This window comes from Trichosurus vulpecula, chromosome 8, assembly GCF_011100635.1.
Source record: "Trichosurus vulpecula isolate mTriVul1 chromosome 8, mTriVul1.pri, whole genome shotgun sequence".
NCBI classification, from domain to species: Eukaryota; Metazoa; Chordata; class Mammalia; order Diprotodontia; family Phalangeridae; genus Trichosurus; species Trichosurus vulpecula.
The window spans coordinates 188040754-188056450 of NC_050580.1; the positions used below are offsets into that span (position 1 = coordinate 188040754).

At 32.5% G+C, this 15697-nt stretch overlaps 1 protein-coding gene across 2 annotated transcripts in view; it reads right to left on the reverse strand.

Moving 5' to 3' along the window:
- The window catches only part of DPH6 (diphthamine biosynthesis 6), a 475806-nt gene that overhangs the window by 338544 nt on the left and 121565 nt on the right, over window positions 1–15697 (reverse strand). For both annotated transcript variants that reach the window (XM_036736795.1, XM_036736794.1), the window contains exons 4-5: window positions 10125–10198; window positions 3527–3645 (exon numbers count right to left, since the gene is read on the reverse strand). In XM_036736795.1, the coding sequence (XP_036592690.1) occupies window positions 3527–3645; window positions 10125–10198 (193 nt within the window). The remainder of the gene's footprint in view (window positions 1–3526; window positions 3646–10124; window positions 10199–15697) is intronic.

Sequence of the window (15697 nt, forward strand, 5' to 3'; positions counted from 1 at the left end):
TTAGTGAGACTCAGAGGACAAATCAGCACAGAACTGAGTTTTACTTAAGTGCTTAATACCTAAAACTGCCACTAAAAGATAAAGTATAAAAACAAAAGAAAACTAAGAACATTTAACTAAACTAATATAAATGGCAATCTTAACCAGAGGGTAATAAGGTAAATTTTTATCACTCATTTTAAATGATTCAGGTTCTTTCTAGAGTTTTTGTAATAGGAGGGAGAGATACTTTGAGGAGAACTTTAAATCATTTAGGGGCTTGGATGAAATCAAGCTAAAAATAAACTAAACCTACCTTTTAATAAGAGGCAAGTTATGCTGTTTAGCAGGGGTAATCATCTAAGCCAGAGGTTCCAAAAATTATTTGGCCTACTGCTCCCTTTAAAAAAAAAAATTTACTCAGTGCACCCCCCCCCCAACTCCAATCTATTTTCTTTAACCCTTTAATGGTTTTTCTTTTGAAATTTGTGTCATTTCAAAAAGTATATAAATTTTTTGGAAAAATAACGCATCTTAAATTTAATAATTTATTGTAAATCTGTGGGTTTTTCCTGCCATATCATATTGTAAAGAAGTCATTACATGCACATATTCCTGCTGATGCACGCTGGACTTCCCAACAATGTGCAACATGCTTGCCTGCCAACACTTGATTGTTAAGACATGTCAGTGGACTTGACCACTGATTGGTTATAACTTGCATTTTTATATTTATTTAGAAAATAATGTAATCACTATGACTGTAATTCTGTTAACTACAGATGAAACACGTATGAATGGTTTTTCAAAATTTTTTTAATCTTCTCTTCTTTCCTTATACTTCCATGGCTCTCTTATTTTTATTCAATGCTCTCCAACTGCACCTGAGGCTACTACCCCCCCAACCCCCTCCCATTATTCCAGTGCCCTCCAGGAGGTAGTATTGCCCACTTTGGGAACCTATGATATTCTAAGCAATGTCTGTAGGCAGCTTCTGCCCCTTCCAAAGAAGACAACCATGATCTCTGCCACTGAAATTGTTTCTTTACCTGGGGGTTCCCAAAGAGGTGCAGCTAGAGGCACCTTTGCTATCTATAGAAATGAGTAACCTTTCATTTTCTCTGAAAATGCAAAATTCTCTAAATGAGATACTCTGGAATACCATTCAAAATAATTTCAGCTAGTAATGAGTTTCTCACAAATATAAGGAGACAAACATTCATTATCAATGGTACTATGTGTTCTGCAATGGTTTAGAGTAATATTTAAGGTGTTGAATTTTGTCTAAAAAGTCATTCATGGTTTGTAGTAAGGTTATTTTAGAGATTAATAATAAGATTATACTCAAAATGGCTACACAATTACATTGGAAATCGGGTAAACTGCAAAGCATTCTGGCAGAAATTAGGCTTAAACCAACACCTTACAAGATATTCCACAACACATTCTAAATGGATATGTGACCTTAATATTAAAAATTATGGTATAAAAAATTAGAAGAGAAACAGATTATATACCTCTCATAGCTATGGAAACAAGATGTACTCTTAACCAAACAAGAGATAGAGGCAATTATAAAAGATAAAATAGATAAACTTTGGTTTCTTGAAACTGAAAAGCTTCTGCACAGATAAAAAATAATGCAACTAGGACAAAAATGGAATAGTTGAATGAGAAAACAAATCTTTGTATCAAATTTTTCTTATAAGGGCTTGCTATCCAAGTTACATAAACTATATCTCTATCTGTCTATCTTCTACAAATAACTAATAGCTTTTCCTCGATAGATAAGGGGTCAAAAAGCTATTGCAAAGTATTCACAACTACATGAAAGAATGCTCTAAATCACTAATAGCAAGAGAAATGCAAATCAAAACAAGCCTGAGTTTTTACCTCACACTCTGCAAACTGGCAAAAATGACAAAAAATGACAAAATGGCAACAGTTAATGTTTAAAGGATTGTAGAATGATAGACACAATAATTCATTGTTGGTAGAGCTGTGAAATGGTACAACCATTTTGTAAAGCAATTTGGAATAACACAAATAAATTGACTAAAATATTTATAGCCTTTGAACCAGAGACTCCTTGGGCTTACATTCCAAGGAAGTCTCAAATAAGAAGAAAGTCCCCGCATACTCTGAAATATTTATAACAGCATTTTTTACAATAGCTAAGAATAAGAAATAAAGTAGATGGCTATCAATTGGGGAATGGCTAAACAGATTCTGATATATGAATGTAATGGAATATTAGTGTCATGTAAGAAAAGATGGGTGTTGATGAATACACAGAAACATGGAAAAGTCATATGGATTAATGCAGAGTGAAGTAAGCAAAGTTAAGAAAACAATACACACAATAAATACAAAAATGGAAAGTATAATTACATGCTAAAAATCAAAAGTAAATGTAATGAAATCATTAAGATCCAGCAGAACTTGAATGAAGGAAAATGGAAGATACCCTCAACCTTTTTGGAGGTGGGAGGATCACAGGTGTAACATATTGCACATATTTTTTCAATGTACTAGTCAGTTGTGCTGATTTTATTCTCTTTCTAAAAATATTATTTGTTAAATGGGATGACACTCTGAGAGGAGGAGAGTCAGAGATACATGTGATAACTATGATGAAGTAAGAAAAAGAATATATCAATAAAAATTATTTAAAAAATTTTTTTAAATGGCTTGGGCTTAAATTCTTCTTCAGACAATAATTAGTTTGTAACCTTGTACAACTTGCTGCATCTCAGATTTCTCATCTACAAACTGATGTTTTTGGACTGGATGAGCTCTAAGAATAATTTCAACCCTAAATCTTTTGGTCTTAAGGTAATTTTCTGTAAAGGAACCCAGTAGTTTTATCGGGTTCACATCCTAAAGATCTGAGAAATGGGCATGATTCTATGAATTTGATAATAAGCCCAATATTTCACATTACATACATAATGATACATATCAGATGTATCTATGCTAACTAAAAAAAAATTCCAATCAATTCCAGACGCCCCCCCTCCCCAAAAAAAAATCAAGCACAACTTCTTATGCTTTAAAAAAAAACAAACAGGAAAAACAAAGCCAAACGTCTAAAGTAATTTTCAAAACATCTGAAAGGTAAATTGACAATTTCATTCATTTGACCTAGTAGAGACACTGAGTCTAGCGAAAACTCACAAAATGCTCATAATTATTAATACACATGAAAAGTTTTGAGTGTGATATGAGAAAATGAATTAAGAATGTCATAAATAGGTCTTAGATTTAAGAAGTTTAATCAAGGAAAATAATATCATGTTTTTAGGTCTGAAGTAAAATGAACAATAAAGTATGTTCACTGAGAAGGAGGGAAGTCCATTAATTACTCCAATAAATGGCCAAAGATACATTTAAAAATTCACCCTTTCTTCACCTATTCATGAGTGTTTTAACCAAATTCTTTATCCTACTCTATAGTTTCTGTTTTTATATTGAAAATCTTCCTCTCTTTTTCTACAGGTGCTTATGAGTGGTAACAGACAGCTCCCCTGAAAGTCTGAATACCTACCAAAAGCTGCTACTTTGATGATCATAGCTTGGATGTCAGATGATATCATTTCTCTAAGCAAATCTTCCTGGTTTCGACGCCAAAGGTAAGCTAAAGGCTGAAGATCAAGCCTTCTACATCTGTTTTTCAAGAGAAAAAAAAAGGACTAAATTAAAATATTGTACACGTGACTCCACACTAACTTGATTTTAAACATAATGGATTTCTCAAGAATTGAGACTTTAAGACCACAAATGCTAAATATAATGAAGCTTCTTTAGAACATAAACGAATTTTAGCCTTAGGACTATACACTAAATTATAGATAAATTGAAACCTCTGGATAGATTATAAACATTTGTAGCAAGTTTCTAAGTACAGAAAGCTAAGCACATGAAATTCTAGTAGCTAAGGACTATTAGTAAAAGTATTAAAACTTTCTAAGCAGTACTATTTATGATATCAACAAGACTCCCGACAAGGAAAAATCACTTTTCTTGCCTCAAATTGTACTCTAAATGTTTCATGTGTAAATGCCCTGTTTTTTCAAAGACAAAATTGCTTGAATGCATGGATCACATAGTATTTATTCATGTTTGTTTTAGCCCTTTTCAAATTTCTGCATACAGTAAATAGTTGATATTTAATTGAATTAATGAAAAAGATACCTATCTTCACACAGCAAAAATATGATTATTGCTGCTTTATTATGTTTTGGTAAATGTTTAAGAATAGACAGCTCTGAAGTAAGTTGTTATAACATTTCCATCTTTAACACTGAACATTTGTTGTCTCGCTGATTTCTAGTCTCAAATCTTTCATTATTGCTAAATTCTGTAATAAATAACTCAAAATATTTAAGTATGTGACATTATTATAATCACATCACATTGTTTCTCAAATTCCTTTTTACTACATTTACAAGCTTTACCTTCATTGATTTTTTTTTATTACCATTCCTTATCCATGTTAAAGCCTACTTTAAGACTATTAGGCAGAGAGGGGAAAAAAAAAAACAAACCAGCTGATTTAGACTATATCTCTATGATTCCACATAACTAAGTGAAAAATGAAAAATTCAATCATTTGTTCTCCTAAGTTTTGTTGATAGCAATATTAGTTCAGAATCATTGTATTTATCATTTTTTACATTTGGATAATGCTAAATATTTTATAAAAACTTTTCCAAACGTTGCATAAAATCTTAACACATCCTAGGAAGAATGCAGAGCAGATAGATATGCCAGTTTTACAGATGAGGAAACTACACCTCAAAGAAATTATGTGACAAATCAATAACTAAATAACTAGGAAGTGGCAAAATTGGGACTAGTAGTCAGATCTCCTACATCTTAAGTAGGTGCTCCTTCCATTTCAATATTGACTTTTTATTTCCATTGGCTGGACCAATTTAGTAGAACAGTTCTGATGATATAGAGACACAGTTATATTGAAAAAAAAATAAACTGATTTTCGGGCATCCTGTGAACCAAAAATTTTGTTGGTTTGGTGAATTTTTAAAATATTTCATCCACTTTGGCAACACAACTTAGGATGGGCCCAAGAGATCATTTTTTTTAATTTGAAACCCTTTTAGTATAAAATGTTACCCACAAAGTGATGAAATACAAAGAAATATGAGAATTTTATCAGCCTCTCCCAAAGTACACAGGTTGTTAAATGAATAAATTTGAAATATTTCAGCATACCTATCATTCATTATGAAAGTGTTTTTGTAAGACTTCTGTATAGAATAAAAAAAATGCAAATAACATTCAAAGTATCTGTGATTTATTTTAATAATTTCTTAAAATATGATATCCAGGTTTTTTTTTGTCATTGATTTCAGATAACCTATGATTCTTGAGATATCTCCTTTACAAAAAATGTTTATTTTCAGTTCCAAATTCTCTTCCTCTCACTGGCCCCTCCAACAACCTACTGAGAAAGCAAGCAATATGACACCCAATAGAGATGAAGTCAGGCAAAACATATTTCCATATTAGCCATGTTAGAAAAAAAAATCAAGAAAAATAAAGTGAAAACAACATGTTTCAATTTGCACTGAGTTCATCAGTTCTCTCTAGAAGTGGACAGAATTTTTCCTCGTGTCCTTTGGAATTGTTGTGGTTCATTATTGTGTAATATAGTGTAGCTAAGTCTTTCACAGTTGATTATCAGTACAATATTGTTGTTACTGTGTATAATGTTCTCCTGGTTTTGCTCATTTCACTTTACATCAGATCACATAAGTTTCCCAGGTTTTTCTAAAAGAATCCTGCTTATCATTTCTTATAGCACAATACATCATAATCATATACCACAACTTGTTCAGCCACGTCCCAAATGAAGTGAATCTCCTCAATTTTCAATTCTTTGCTACCACAGTGTTATCTCTTCTCAATCAATTTTCCAGGTGAGTAACTTTTTATATGAAATACATGAATTTTTCTTGTTTTTTTTCACTTTTGACTTTGTTTTAAGAATTCTTTTTATCTCTTGGAATCATCAATTTCTCTTTGGTCCATTCAGATTTTTAGGGAGTTTGGTACTATGGTAAGATTTTATATCTCCTCCGTTAAGCTATTGATCCTTTTTCCAAGTCTATCTATAGCTCTTATTTATTTTATATTATCTTTTTTTAAACACCCTGCATCATTTCTTTGATGAATTCTAATTATTCTTTGTTGGTTTTTTTTTGGGGGGGAGAGGAGGAGGGAGACAGCAAATGGAGCTGTTGACTGAAGGAGATTTTGAATTATTTTCTTCTGAATTTGTATCTTATCATCCTTGGCATCATAAAAGTCTTTTTATTATCTGATGGATTACTCAATTTTGTTGCTGAGGACTCAGGAGTTGACTCTTCTCCTCTACTCTAGGGACCAAATCAAATTGATTACTTTTCCTCTGCCCCAGGGGTCTTTCTTTAGGTCAGACTCTCCTTTTTCTCAGGTCAGGGTTTCAACTTCTGCTTTTTCCTTCACAACAGACAATCAGTTTTCCTCTCCTGTGACCTCCAACTGCTCTCTCTGCTGCAAGTCTCTCCCCACTTCTACCCACTGTTCTGAGGCCTGACTATATGACATCATTCTCCAACTCAATAAACTCTAATGGTCCCCAGACCTTGTCAGTTCCTATAGATTCAATTTTATGTGTGTGTATACGTATATGTGTGTGCATATGTATATGTATAAGTACATGTATAGGTATATGTACACATACATGGATGACTCCCGGTATTATGAATCCAGTTTTATTCTCTCCCTTCAACTCTGCTTCCAAATCAATACCTACCTACTGGACATGTCCAAAACAACTCATTGTCTTTCCCCCCAAATCCATCCTATATAGTATCAGCCACATTTTGAAATGAACCCAAAAGTTTTTAAACATTGTTTTGTCCATTAATTTAAAGGTTGTTATTCTCAGAATTGCTAACAATGCCTAAACAATTTCATGATTTAAAACCAAACACCAGTTACTGAAGATGACTTCACCACTTTAGATCATGTTTAATCATGAAGGGTAAATTTGGGGTTTTTTTGGAAGGGGGCATGTCAAAATGTTTAAGCCTTTCTGTAAGAAGGTAATTGGCACTTCTTAAGCACCTGCTCTTTGCCAGGCACTGTGTGAATCATTTTACAAATAGGATCTCAATTGATCCCCACAACTCTGGTGGGTAAATGCTATTATCATCACCATTTTATAGTTGAGTAGAATGAGACAAACAAAGGTTAAGTGGTTGCCCAGGACAAAGCAGCCAGAAAATGTCTGAGGCTTGATTTGAACTCTAGTCTCTCCGACTCCAGGACAGCTATGTGGCCTGGCCTGGACTCAGGAAGACTCACCTTCCTGAGTTCAAATCTGGCCTCAAACACTTATTAGCCGTGTGATCCTGGAAAAGTCATTTCACCCTGTTTGCCTCAGTTTCCTCATCTGTAAAACAAGCTGTAGAGGAAAATGGTAAACTACTCCAAATCGCAAATGGGTCACAAAGAGTCAAACACTACTGAAACAATTAAACAACAACTTTCTAACTCCAAAAAGTAATTTTTAAAGCAGAAATGTAAGTCACAGATAAGTTAAAAATAAAGAGTAATTTCAATATGGCAATTGTTTAAATAAATATAAAACAATAAGATAAAACTTAAAATAAAAGGTTTTATACTATGCTTTTAAATAGTTTGCAATTTTTATTCAGAATATAGCCTCTACATTCTACTAATTAAATGTCTTAATATAATTGCGCTCTTTAAAATTTTTTTAACTTTCTAGAATAAAACAAGCATTTCCATAACACAGTACAATAAAGATGATTGCACATGAAGCCACCAATCTACTATGTACAACTTGCAATTTCTTTTAAATATACGACAAAGTCATCATGTAAATTTCCTCCTCTCCCCCTTTTATTTTTCTTCCCTCCCCCCCTATAATAATGCTCTTTGCAAGTCATCTTCATTCTCAAATGCTTGGCTAGAGCCTACCTTAACAACTGAGATAAATATTTACAATAAATGTTCCTGTCAGTTTCACAGTTTGCCAACTTTCTGAATAACATTTTTAATGGCCAGTCATATTTACCACTATGGAAGTTTGTTTAGACTCTCTAAACATTTGACGAAGACTTGGAAAAAAGACAGATGATATTTCCGTATTTAATTCTGTACATGATTATGTATTCTGAATGAATCTGAATGAATCCAGCTGGATCAGAGTCCATTCTGTAGTGTGAATGTTAACATACTATGATTTCCTTTAAATATTTCATCCTTAAAAATTCTACATAGAAAGGGCACATATGCATATGTAAATATATGCATATATATTTTAATAAAAATAACCAATAATCTTTTCTATTTTTTTTTTGCTCATGTAACAAATTTCTAAAAGAAAAGCTCATTTCAATTCACATATGTGTCCATTTGTAATTCTTAGTTTAATCTTTACCAAAACAAATACTGGCAATTCCTTCTCTAATCAGTAAATACTGGGTTCTTCATGTTCTTTATATATGAATATGTATAACGTTCTTCTAAAAATTTGATATATTTTCCTAAAATATTTGTAGTAATTTACATAACAATAAAAGAAGCAGCAAAGAGCTGGTCTTAGAATCAGAAATATCTGAGTTCAAGTCCTGCCTCTCCTCTACACTGCTTGTGTGATCCTGTGCAAGTTCTAAAACTTCCCAGTGTCCCAGACAACCCTAATGCTACAAGTTAATGAGGAGTCACAGATCTGCATTGGTTAAGTGAGTATGCATACTAAAAATCCCCTGCACAAATGAAATCATAGAACAAGAATAACAGTAACAACAAATTTCATACTTATGTAAATTTACCGAGGGCTTTTCTCACAACAGCTCTTCTCGGCATATAATCTAAATATTACTTGGAGTACTTTACAGATGAGGAAGCTGAGATCTACAGAGGTTCACCTGGGTTCTCCCATATAATAAACAGCAGAAATTCATATCTAGGCCTTCTACTCAAAAAGCAGTGCCATTTCCAAACCAGAGTGGTTCCCAATTGAAAAATACCTCAGCCAATCATTTGGTTGAATTTAAAAAGTCTTCTGTATAGGAGTACTGGTCTTGAAGTCAGTGGGATTTGTATTAAAATTCCACTCCTCTATTTAACAGCATGTGATCTTGGACAGATCATTCAACCTCTGTTTGCAGCATTTTCCTTATCTGCAAAATGGAACTAGAAATACTTGAACTACCTATTACATAGGAGTATATTACAAGTATTAGATTAGAAAACATATATAAAGTTCACTTCGTAAAATTAAAGTACTGTATTATTGGACTACATTTCAAGTACACCCTAAATCAGCCCAACCTCCCTACATAGCTAACATATCTATTGACACGATGTCAAAAATATGATTTTTCTTTTTCCCCCAAAGCAAGGAAAATGACTAAAACAACTGAATTTATCAGTTATTTTGGAAAGTATAGACTGCCAACATGCTCTAAAACTATCAAAAAAGAACTATAATCCATTAACACAAAGGTCTAAATATTCTTCCTCTCTACCTCTAAATAGAAAGGTAACTAAGTGTGTGTGTGTGTGTGTGTGTGTGTGTGTGAATGGATATGCAGCTTTGTTTCTATAACCAGAAGGTATATACATATACATCTTTCTACTGGAAGGTATATATGTATATATCTTTCTACAACTTCCAGTATGTGCATATAAGGGTGTGTGTGTATGTATCTTCTTTAAAATACTGGCTATTCCACATCTCCCTCCCCCATCCTTTGATATTGTGACAGGAAATGATGTTTTACATAGATATCAATACATATAATTAATTAAATGAGAAATTTAAAAATTTTTACTTATTTAAAATTTTTTATCTTGAATTTTTTTATTACACAAAACTCATTTTTCCTAAGAGGTTAGGGTGTTTTTGATGAATGATTCATAGGCAAAAATTGCAGAGTGTTACTTAGGTTTCTTGCCAGAGTTACTATATAAATCTAAAGCCTAAGAGCATGAAGAAAAAAACATTTATTTAATGAATGGATACAAATACAAACTTTCTTTGGTTCATGTAAGTCCTCAAAATACATATTTTAAACTGATCTATCAAATAAATGTTTTCTTACACGTTTTCCACTCGAACTCGTTGATAGTCAGAAAGAATGGCCCCAACAGATATACCATCTATTTCTTCTTTTTCCTGAAAAAAATTATATTAAAGATAAATCATTATATGGTCCTGAACAATAATCTGGGAAATAGAAAAATATGTTTCTTTGAGGAAACCAAACGTAGACATAAAATCTTAATCTATGTAAGGGGATGGAAAAAATTTGCTAGATATGAAAAGGAAAATTTTAATGTTTAAATGGCAAGTAACAAGAGTCCATTTTGCATGGAAAATGCATAGAATAAAGAGACTTGAAAACGCTCTCATATAACATAATTTAAAAATTTACTGATGCTTCACAGAAATTATGAGAAGCATTCTATTTTAAGAAAATACTGTCTCAGATTAATAACTTTTTGTTTGTTTTTAAATAAAGCATCAACTTGGGTGGATAAAGAAATATGATGAGTACTATTTGTCTCAATTTTATAAAAAAAATCTATATGATAAGAAGGATTTTTTTTCTATTCGGGAAGAAGAAATGAGAACTATCATGGATAACAAATTAGCTGACAGACAGAAAGTGATGAGTTATTGTCAACAGAGCTACAACTGGATGTATATCTTGCATGATTCCACCGGGACTGGAACTCACATATTCAATATATTTGATAACAACCTGAAGCAGAATGTAAATTCAGCAATGATCAAAGTTGCAGATGATACAAAACTAGAAGGGATTTTTTTTTAAGGCAAAGGAAAATCAATCAAATAAATAGATGGATATGGACAACTTGGGAATCTGGTAGGACTAGTCTGAGATGAGATTTAATGTAAGGAACTGTAAGATAATACACTCAGAAAAGAATAATATGCAAGCCAGGAATAAAGTAGGGCATATTATCTAGAAAATAGTTATGAAGAAATTGACTAGGGGGTAATTATGGATAACAAACTGAATAAGAATTCACTGTACAAGAGTAGTTCCCAGTCACCCCCCAAAAAGCCAATGTTTTTCCTGGGGATATGTTTATAGAAAAAAAATTACTTCAGAATAAATGGTATTATTAATACTCTGAACCATCCAAATATGGGAACCTGATATTGAGTTCATTACATACAAAAATAAAAATAATTGGCACAAAATAAGGGCATTAAAAAGATGAAATAGCCCTGAGACTCCTGCAAGACTTGAAGAAATTAAAGTAATCAGATATACAACAGGAATTTCTGATGTCAGAAGTGTTACAGCCATTTTAAAGGTTCCTTTCCAAAAGGGTAGAAAAGAGTCTATCTCAATCACACTGGAATAAGTAAATAACTACTTCTAGCACATTACTTATAGGAAAAGAGCTTTGATTTTGATCCTTCTTTTGATTCCATTTGTGCTTCATAAAAGTGATTTTACTACAAGGTTTCAACAACTATCCAGTTAGAAGGTAAAATACAATATAGCATATAGTGTATTGAGCAGGGAATAAGACTAAAAGGGCAAAGTTTAGCTAACATATGGGAATGTGCTTAGTTAACTAAAGGGACTATACAGATATAGCTATTAGTAGAAGTAGTGCTACAATAATGTTATTTTCACTACTTTAATAGAAAACATAACTGATTCTTAAAGTATATTCTCTACAAAACAAAGAGACAAAATTATAAGTCGCAGATGATTTTTTCTAATCTAAACTTATCGGCTGTAAAGTGAAATTAAATACCCAAAGTTTGATGAGACAAGTATTAAACTATAGTTCAAATTATTCTGTTAAACTCTTTATCATCTGTGGAGAATAGAAAGTCAGTGAAGTACTTCACAAAGGAAAATAAATGGATTGAGATGCAATAAAATTCTTATATGCTTATAATATTACCTATCTCTATGCTTCACATCTTCCCAAATTGGTACACAACACAACTTTTAATAAACTTAAGACTTTAGTGGACCAGTTGTCTTATCAAGTAAGTTATTCTAACAGGACAAAAAACTTCTCCATGTCTTCTCATTCTGTGTTATTCTAATCCATCCTGCCCCCCCCTTCCCCCAAATCCTTCATAGACGATCTAACTAATACATTGGCAGCCTTCCTGTAGGGCAAGCATTCTTATCCTTGGTTGTATGTTATGGACTTCTTTGGCAGTCTGGTTAAGTTAACTGACCCTTTCTTAGAACAATGTATTTGAATAATAAAATGCACAAGATTACAAAGGAAACTACTGAAATAGTTATCAAAACATTTTTAAAAACAAATATATGATCCTCAAGTTAAGAATCCCTGCTCTAGAGTTTTTTAACTTTCTGTGGGCACTAGCATTGTACTTAACTCATCCAACTGTCATTTCTCACTCTTGTTGCATAACCTGTCTACTCCTTTTCTGATCATACAATTTGGCAGAAGATACCTTTTATGCCAATTTCTGTGCCAAATTTATCTTCCTGAATGTCATTCTTAATTCCTCATAAAATGTTTGGGACTGAGATGTTAGAGTCTAAATTAATTGGATTATCCTAGTATGAATGAGCAAAACCAAATATCATTTTAAAAACTGGTACTCTTCTAGGAGTTTGAGCAGTTTAAAACTGGAAATATTTGATCAATTTCTCCTACTCATTTTAATTCCTGCTTTTGACAGCAAATTCTTCTCTAAATGAGTGTTTTATGGTATCTTAACATCCACACTAGAGAGGAAAAAAGGAGAAAGTCCATGAACAAGACATACTAATGAGATTATGAGAATATGGAATGGAGAAAGGACAGTGCTGACATCCTCCAAATCTGCATCCAGATTGGGATGGAGATGAAGCATCTCCCTAAAATATAGTTTCTCATACTTACTCTTCCATGTAAATACCACTCCTTTATCATAAAGTACATATGAAGAATGCTCCCTCCTTTTCAAGGGTTCCAAGAAGAAGGGAGGGAAGAAAGTATTTCTATTACCTCTGCTTCCAGAGCTACACTTTGGAATCTTGAAGACAGTTATAATCTGAGGAGTCTGAGACAAAAGGACAGAAATGCTCCCTCATCTACTTAAGGCTGATTAACAAGGGAGATAAGAAGAATCTCACCTATTAGGCACAGTGCTATGGGGCCAGGTTGACATTTATTTATGAAGGTTTAATTGGAAAAGAAGGATCTTTTTGGCTAGTTGAAGGGTTATAGGAAAAGAAAGCTAGAAGCAATAAACTACAAAGATATATAGGATAGTAGCCAATTAATATGGTCCTGACTCTTTCCAGGGAGTTCTTCCTTTAAATTGCCTTGTCAATGCCAGGAGGATAGTCTCAAGGGGTTCTCTCAAGTGAGAATCACTGGTCTCTGATGGAAGTTCTTTTAACTTTTTCCCTTAGGATTGTACATATGCTAACTCATAGTCTATAAAGGTGGGGCAAGGAATAAACTTCCAATACACAAAGACTTACCCAAGGGAAGACGACATTAATTATTAATATACATGTGTGCATATGTGTGTGTACATTTTCTAGCAAGCAATACCAATTCATTTACATTTCCCAGAAGAAGGACAGCTCTTGCACTTACAAAATACTAGGAAGCAAATATGTCCTTATAAAAATCAAAAGAAAGGTCAAGAAAGTGACAATGTAGACATTACAAAATTAATCTTGGCAGTGATAGTTTAAGGTACCTATGAGAACCAGACAATGTGTTTTATTTTTAGTCCTTTATTGTCCTCATCATTTCATGTATAAATGTTTTGGCAGTGATATGGCTTAGTTGGATCTCATGTCAATATCTGATTTACTTTTCCCATCAATGCTCTCTGTTTTGCAAGGCAATAAATCATAATCTGCAATAATACTTTGTAAATTAGTTTATGCCTAGAATCACTACAGCCCTTAGCTGCCCTATCTGTCTGCCTGGCAGAGTAATCAAATGTTTGATGGCTGAGGAACTTATATGGGCTCTCTTAGCCTCTTTGGTGCAGTAATTGCTACCCAAAACCTCATTGTGGCTTCAAGATGACTATGAATTCTTGATAATTATGTTAGTAAAATGAATGTAAACTTTGGTAGTTTCCATGAAATGGGAAAGGCTTTGAATAAGATCCTGTTGATGGGTTATTTTTACTATGTGATAAACAGCCTAGTTAAGTGTGAAAAGACACATCATTACTAGACTGACCACCTGGTAATAAGGTCTTAGGTCATGGTAACCCTTGAAACAAACAAAAATACAGAATGGCCCTCATTTTTGTTCTGCCCACTTCTGCACTGGCAATGATATTGGCAAGATTTGGGGGAAAATGATAAAAGGTAATAAGAATCAAACATTTTTAAACTATCCTAGTAAATAATTAATTTAATGGATGGTACAATATTCTAAACATAAGAATCTCGTCCAACAAAGAATTGATACCCTACTGAAAGAACTGAAGCCAGTCAATACTGATATTCTCATTATAAATGAAACCAGAATACATAAAGAAGTTGCTGCTAAATAGGAGATAATGCAGAAAATTTCATCAAGTGTCTATAATAACAATTAATCATGGAACACTTGGTCATTTCTCCTTGTAATGTTTATAAGAAGCATGTACAATGTTTTTCAGATAACAAAAAGATAAATAAATTCTATCAAATTAACTCATACATTAATATTCAATGGCTTCATCGCAATATGTCAAAAATATACCAGGAAATATGATTCAAGACCAAAGAATAAAGGATGGATGTAGTTTACTGATTATGTAGAAACCAAATGCCAACATATCATGAATAGTTTTTTTCTTTAATCTACAATAGATGCCTGCATTTTGTCTTTCTGATCATATCATTCCATTGAAGCTGTTCTCTTCAAAGTTACCAAGGATCTCTTAGTTGCCAAATTCAATGGCCTTTTCTCAGTCCATTCTCCTTAACCTCTCTGCAGCCTTAGACACTGTTGATCATCCTCTCCTACTTAACACACTCAAATTTTCTCTAGGTTTTTTTTTATTATATGGGACATTAAAATCAAAATGTGATACCATCCTAGTGAGAAAAGATAGCAATAAGTAATTATTTTGTTAGCAGACATACTTTTAGAGTAACTGTAATCTTCCTGAACCAATGGTAATTAAATATGGATATATGATTGATCTGATCATTTCCCAATTATGAAAACCTCTCAGAATATGTAAGCAAAGTTAATAATTTCTGATGCCTTATAAAACCTGTTTTTCTTATCATATTGAAAATAATTGATCGAGATAGAGTACTGATTAAAAACAAATCTTGTCAAAGTTCAAATAAAATTAACATTAGTGTCATTTCTTCTTAATAATGACTAAGTCTTGAATCACTACTATAATTATAACATATATATTTATCACTTTAAAACAGTATATCAAACCTATCAAGTAAAATGAGATTTTTTCAACAAACAAGACATATTTATTGATAGCCTATGATGAGCATGGTATAGAGTATTCTGCCCAATTCAATTAAATTAGCATTTTAAAGCACCCACTATGTCCAACACACATGGTGGAGTTAAAAAGAATGAATTAAAAAAGAAATTTTAAAAAATGAAAACTAGCCCTTTACTCTCTCTGATTTCTACTGCAAGAATGCAGTCTGTACGTAAATATGTA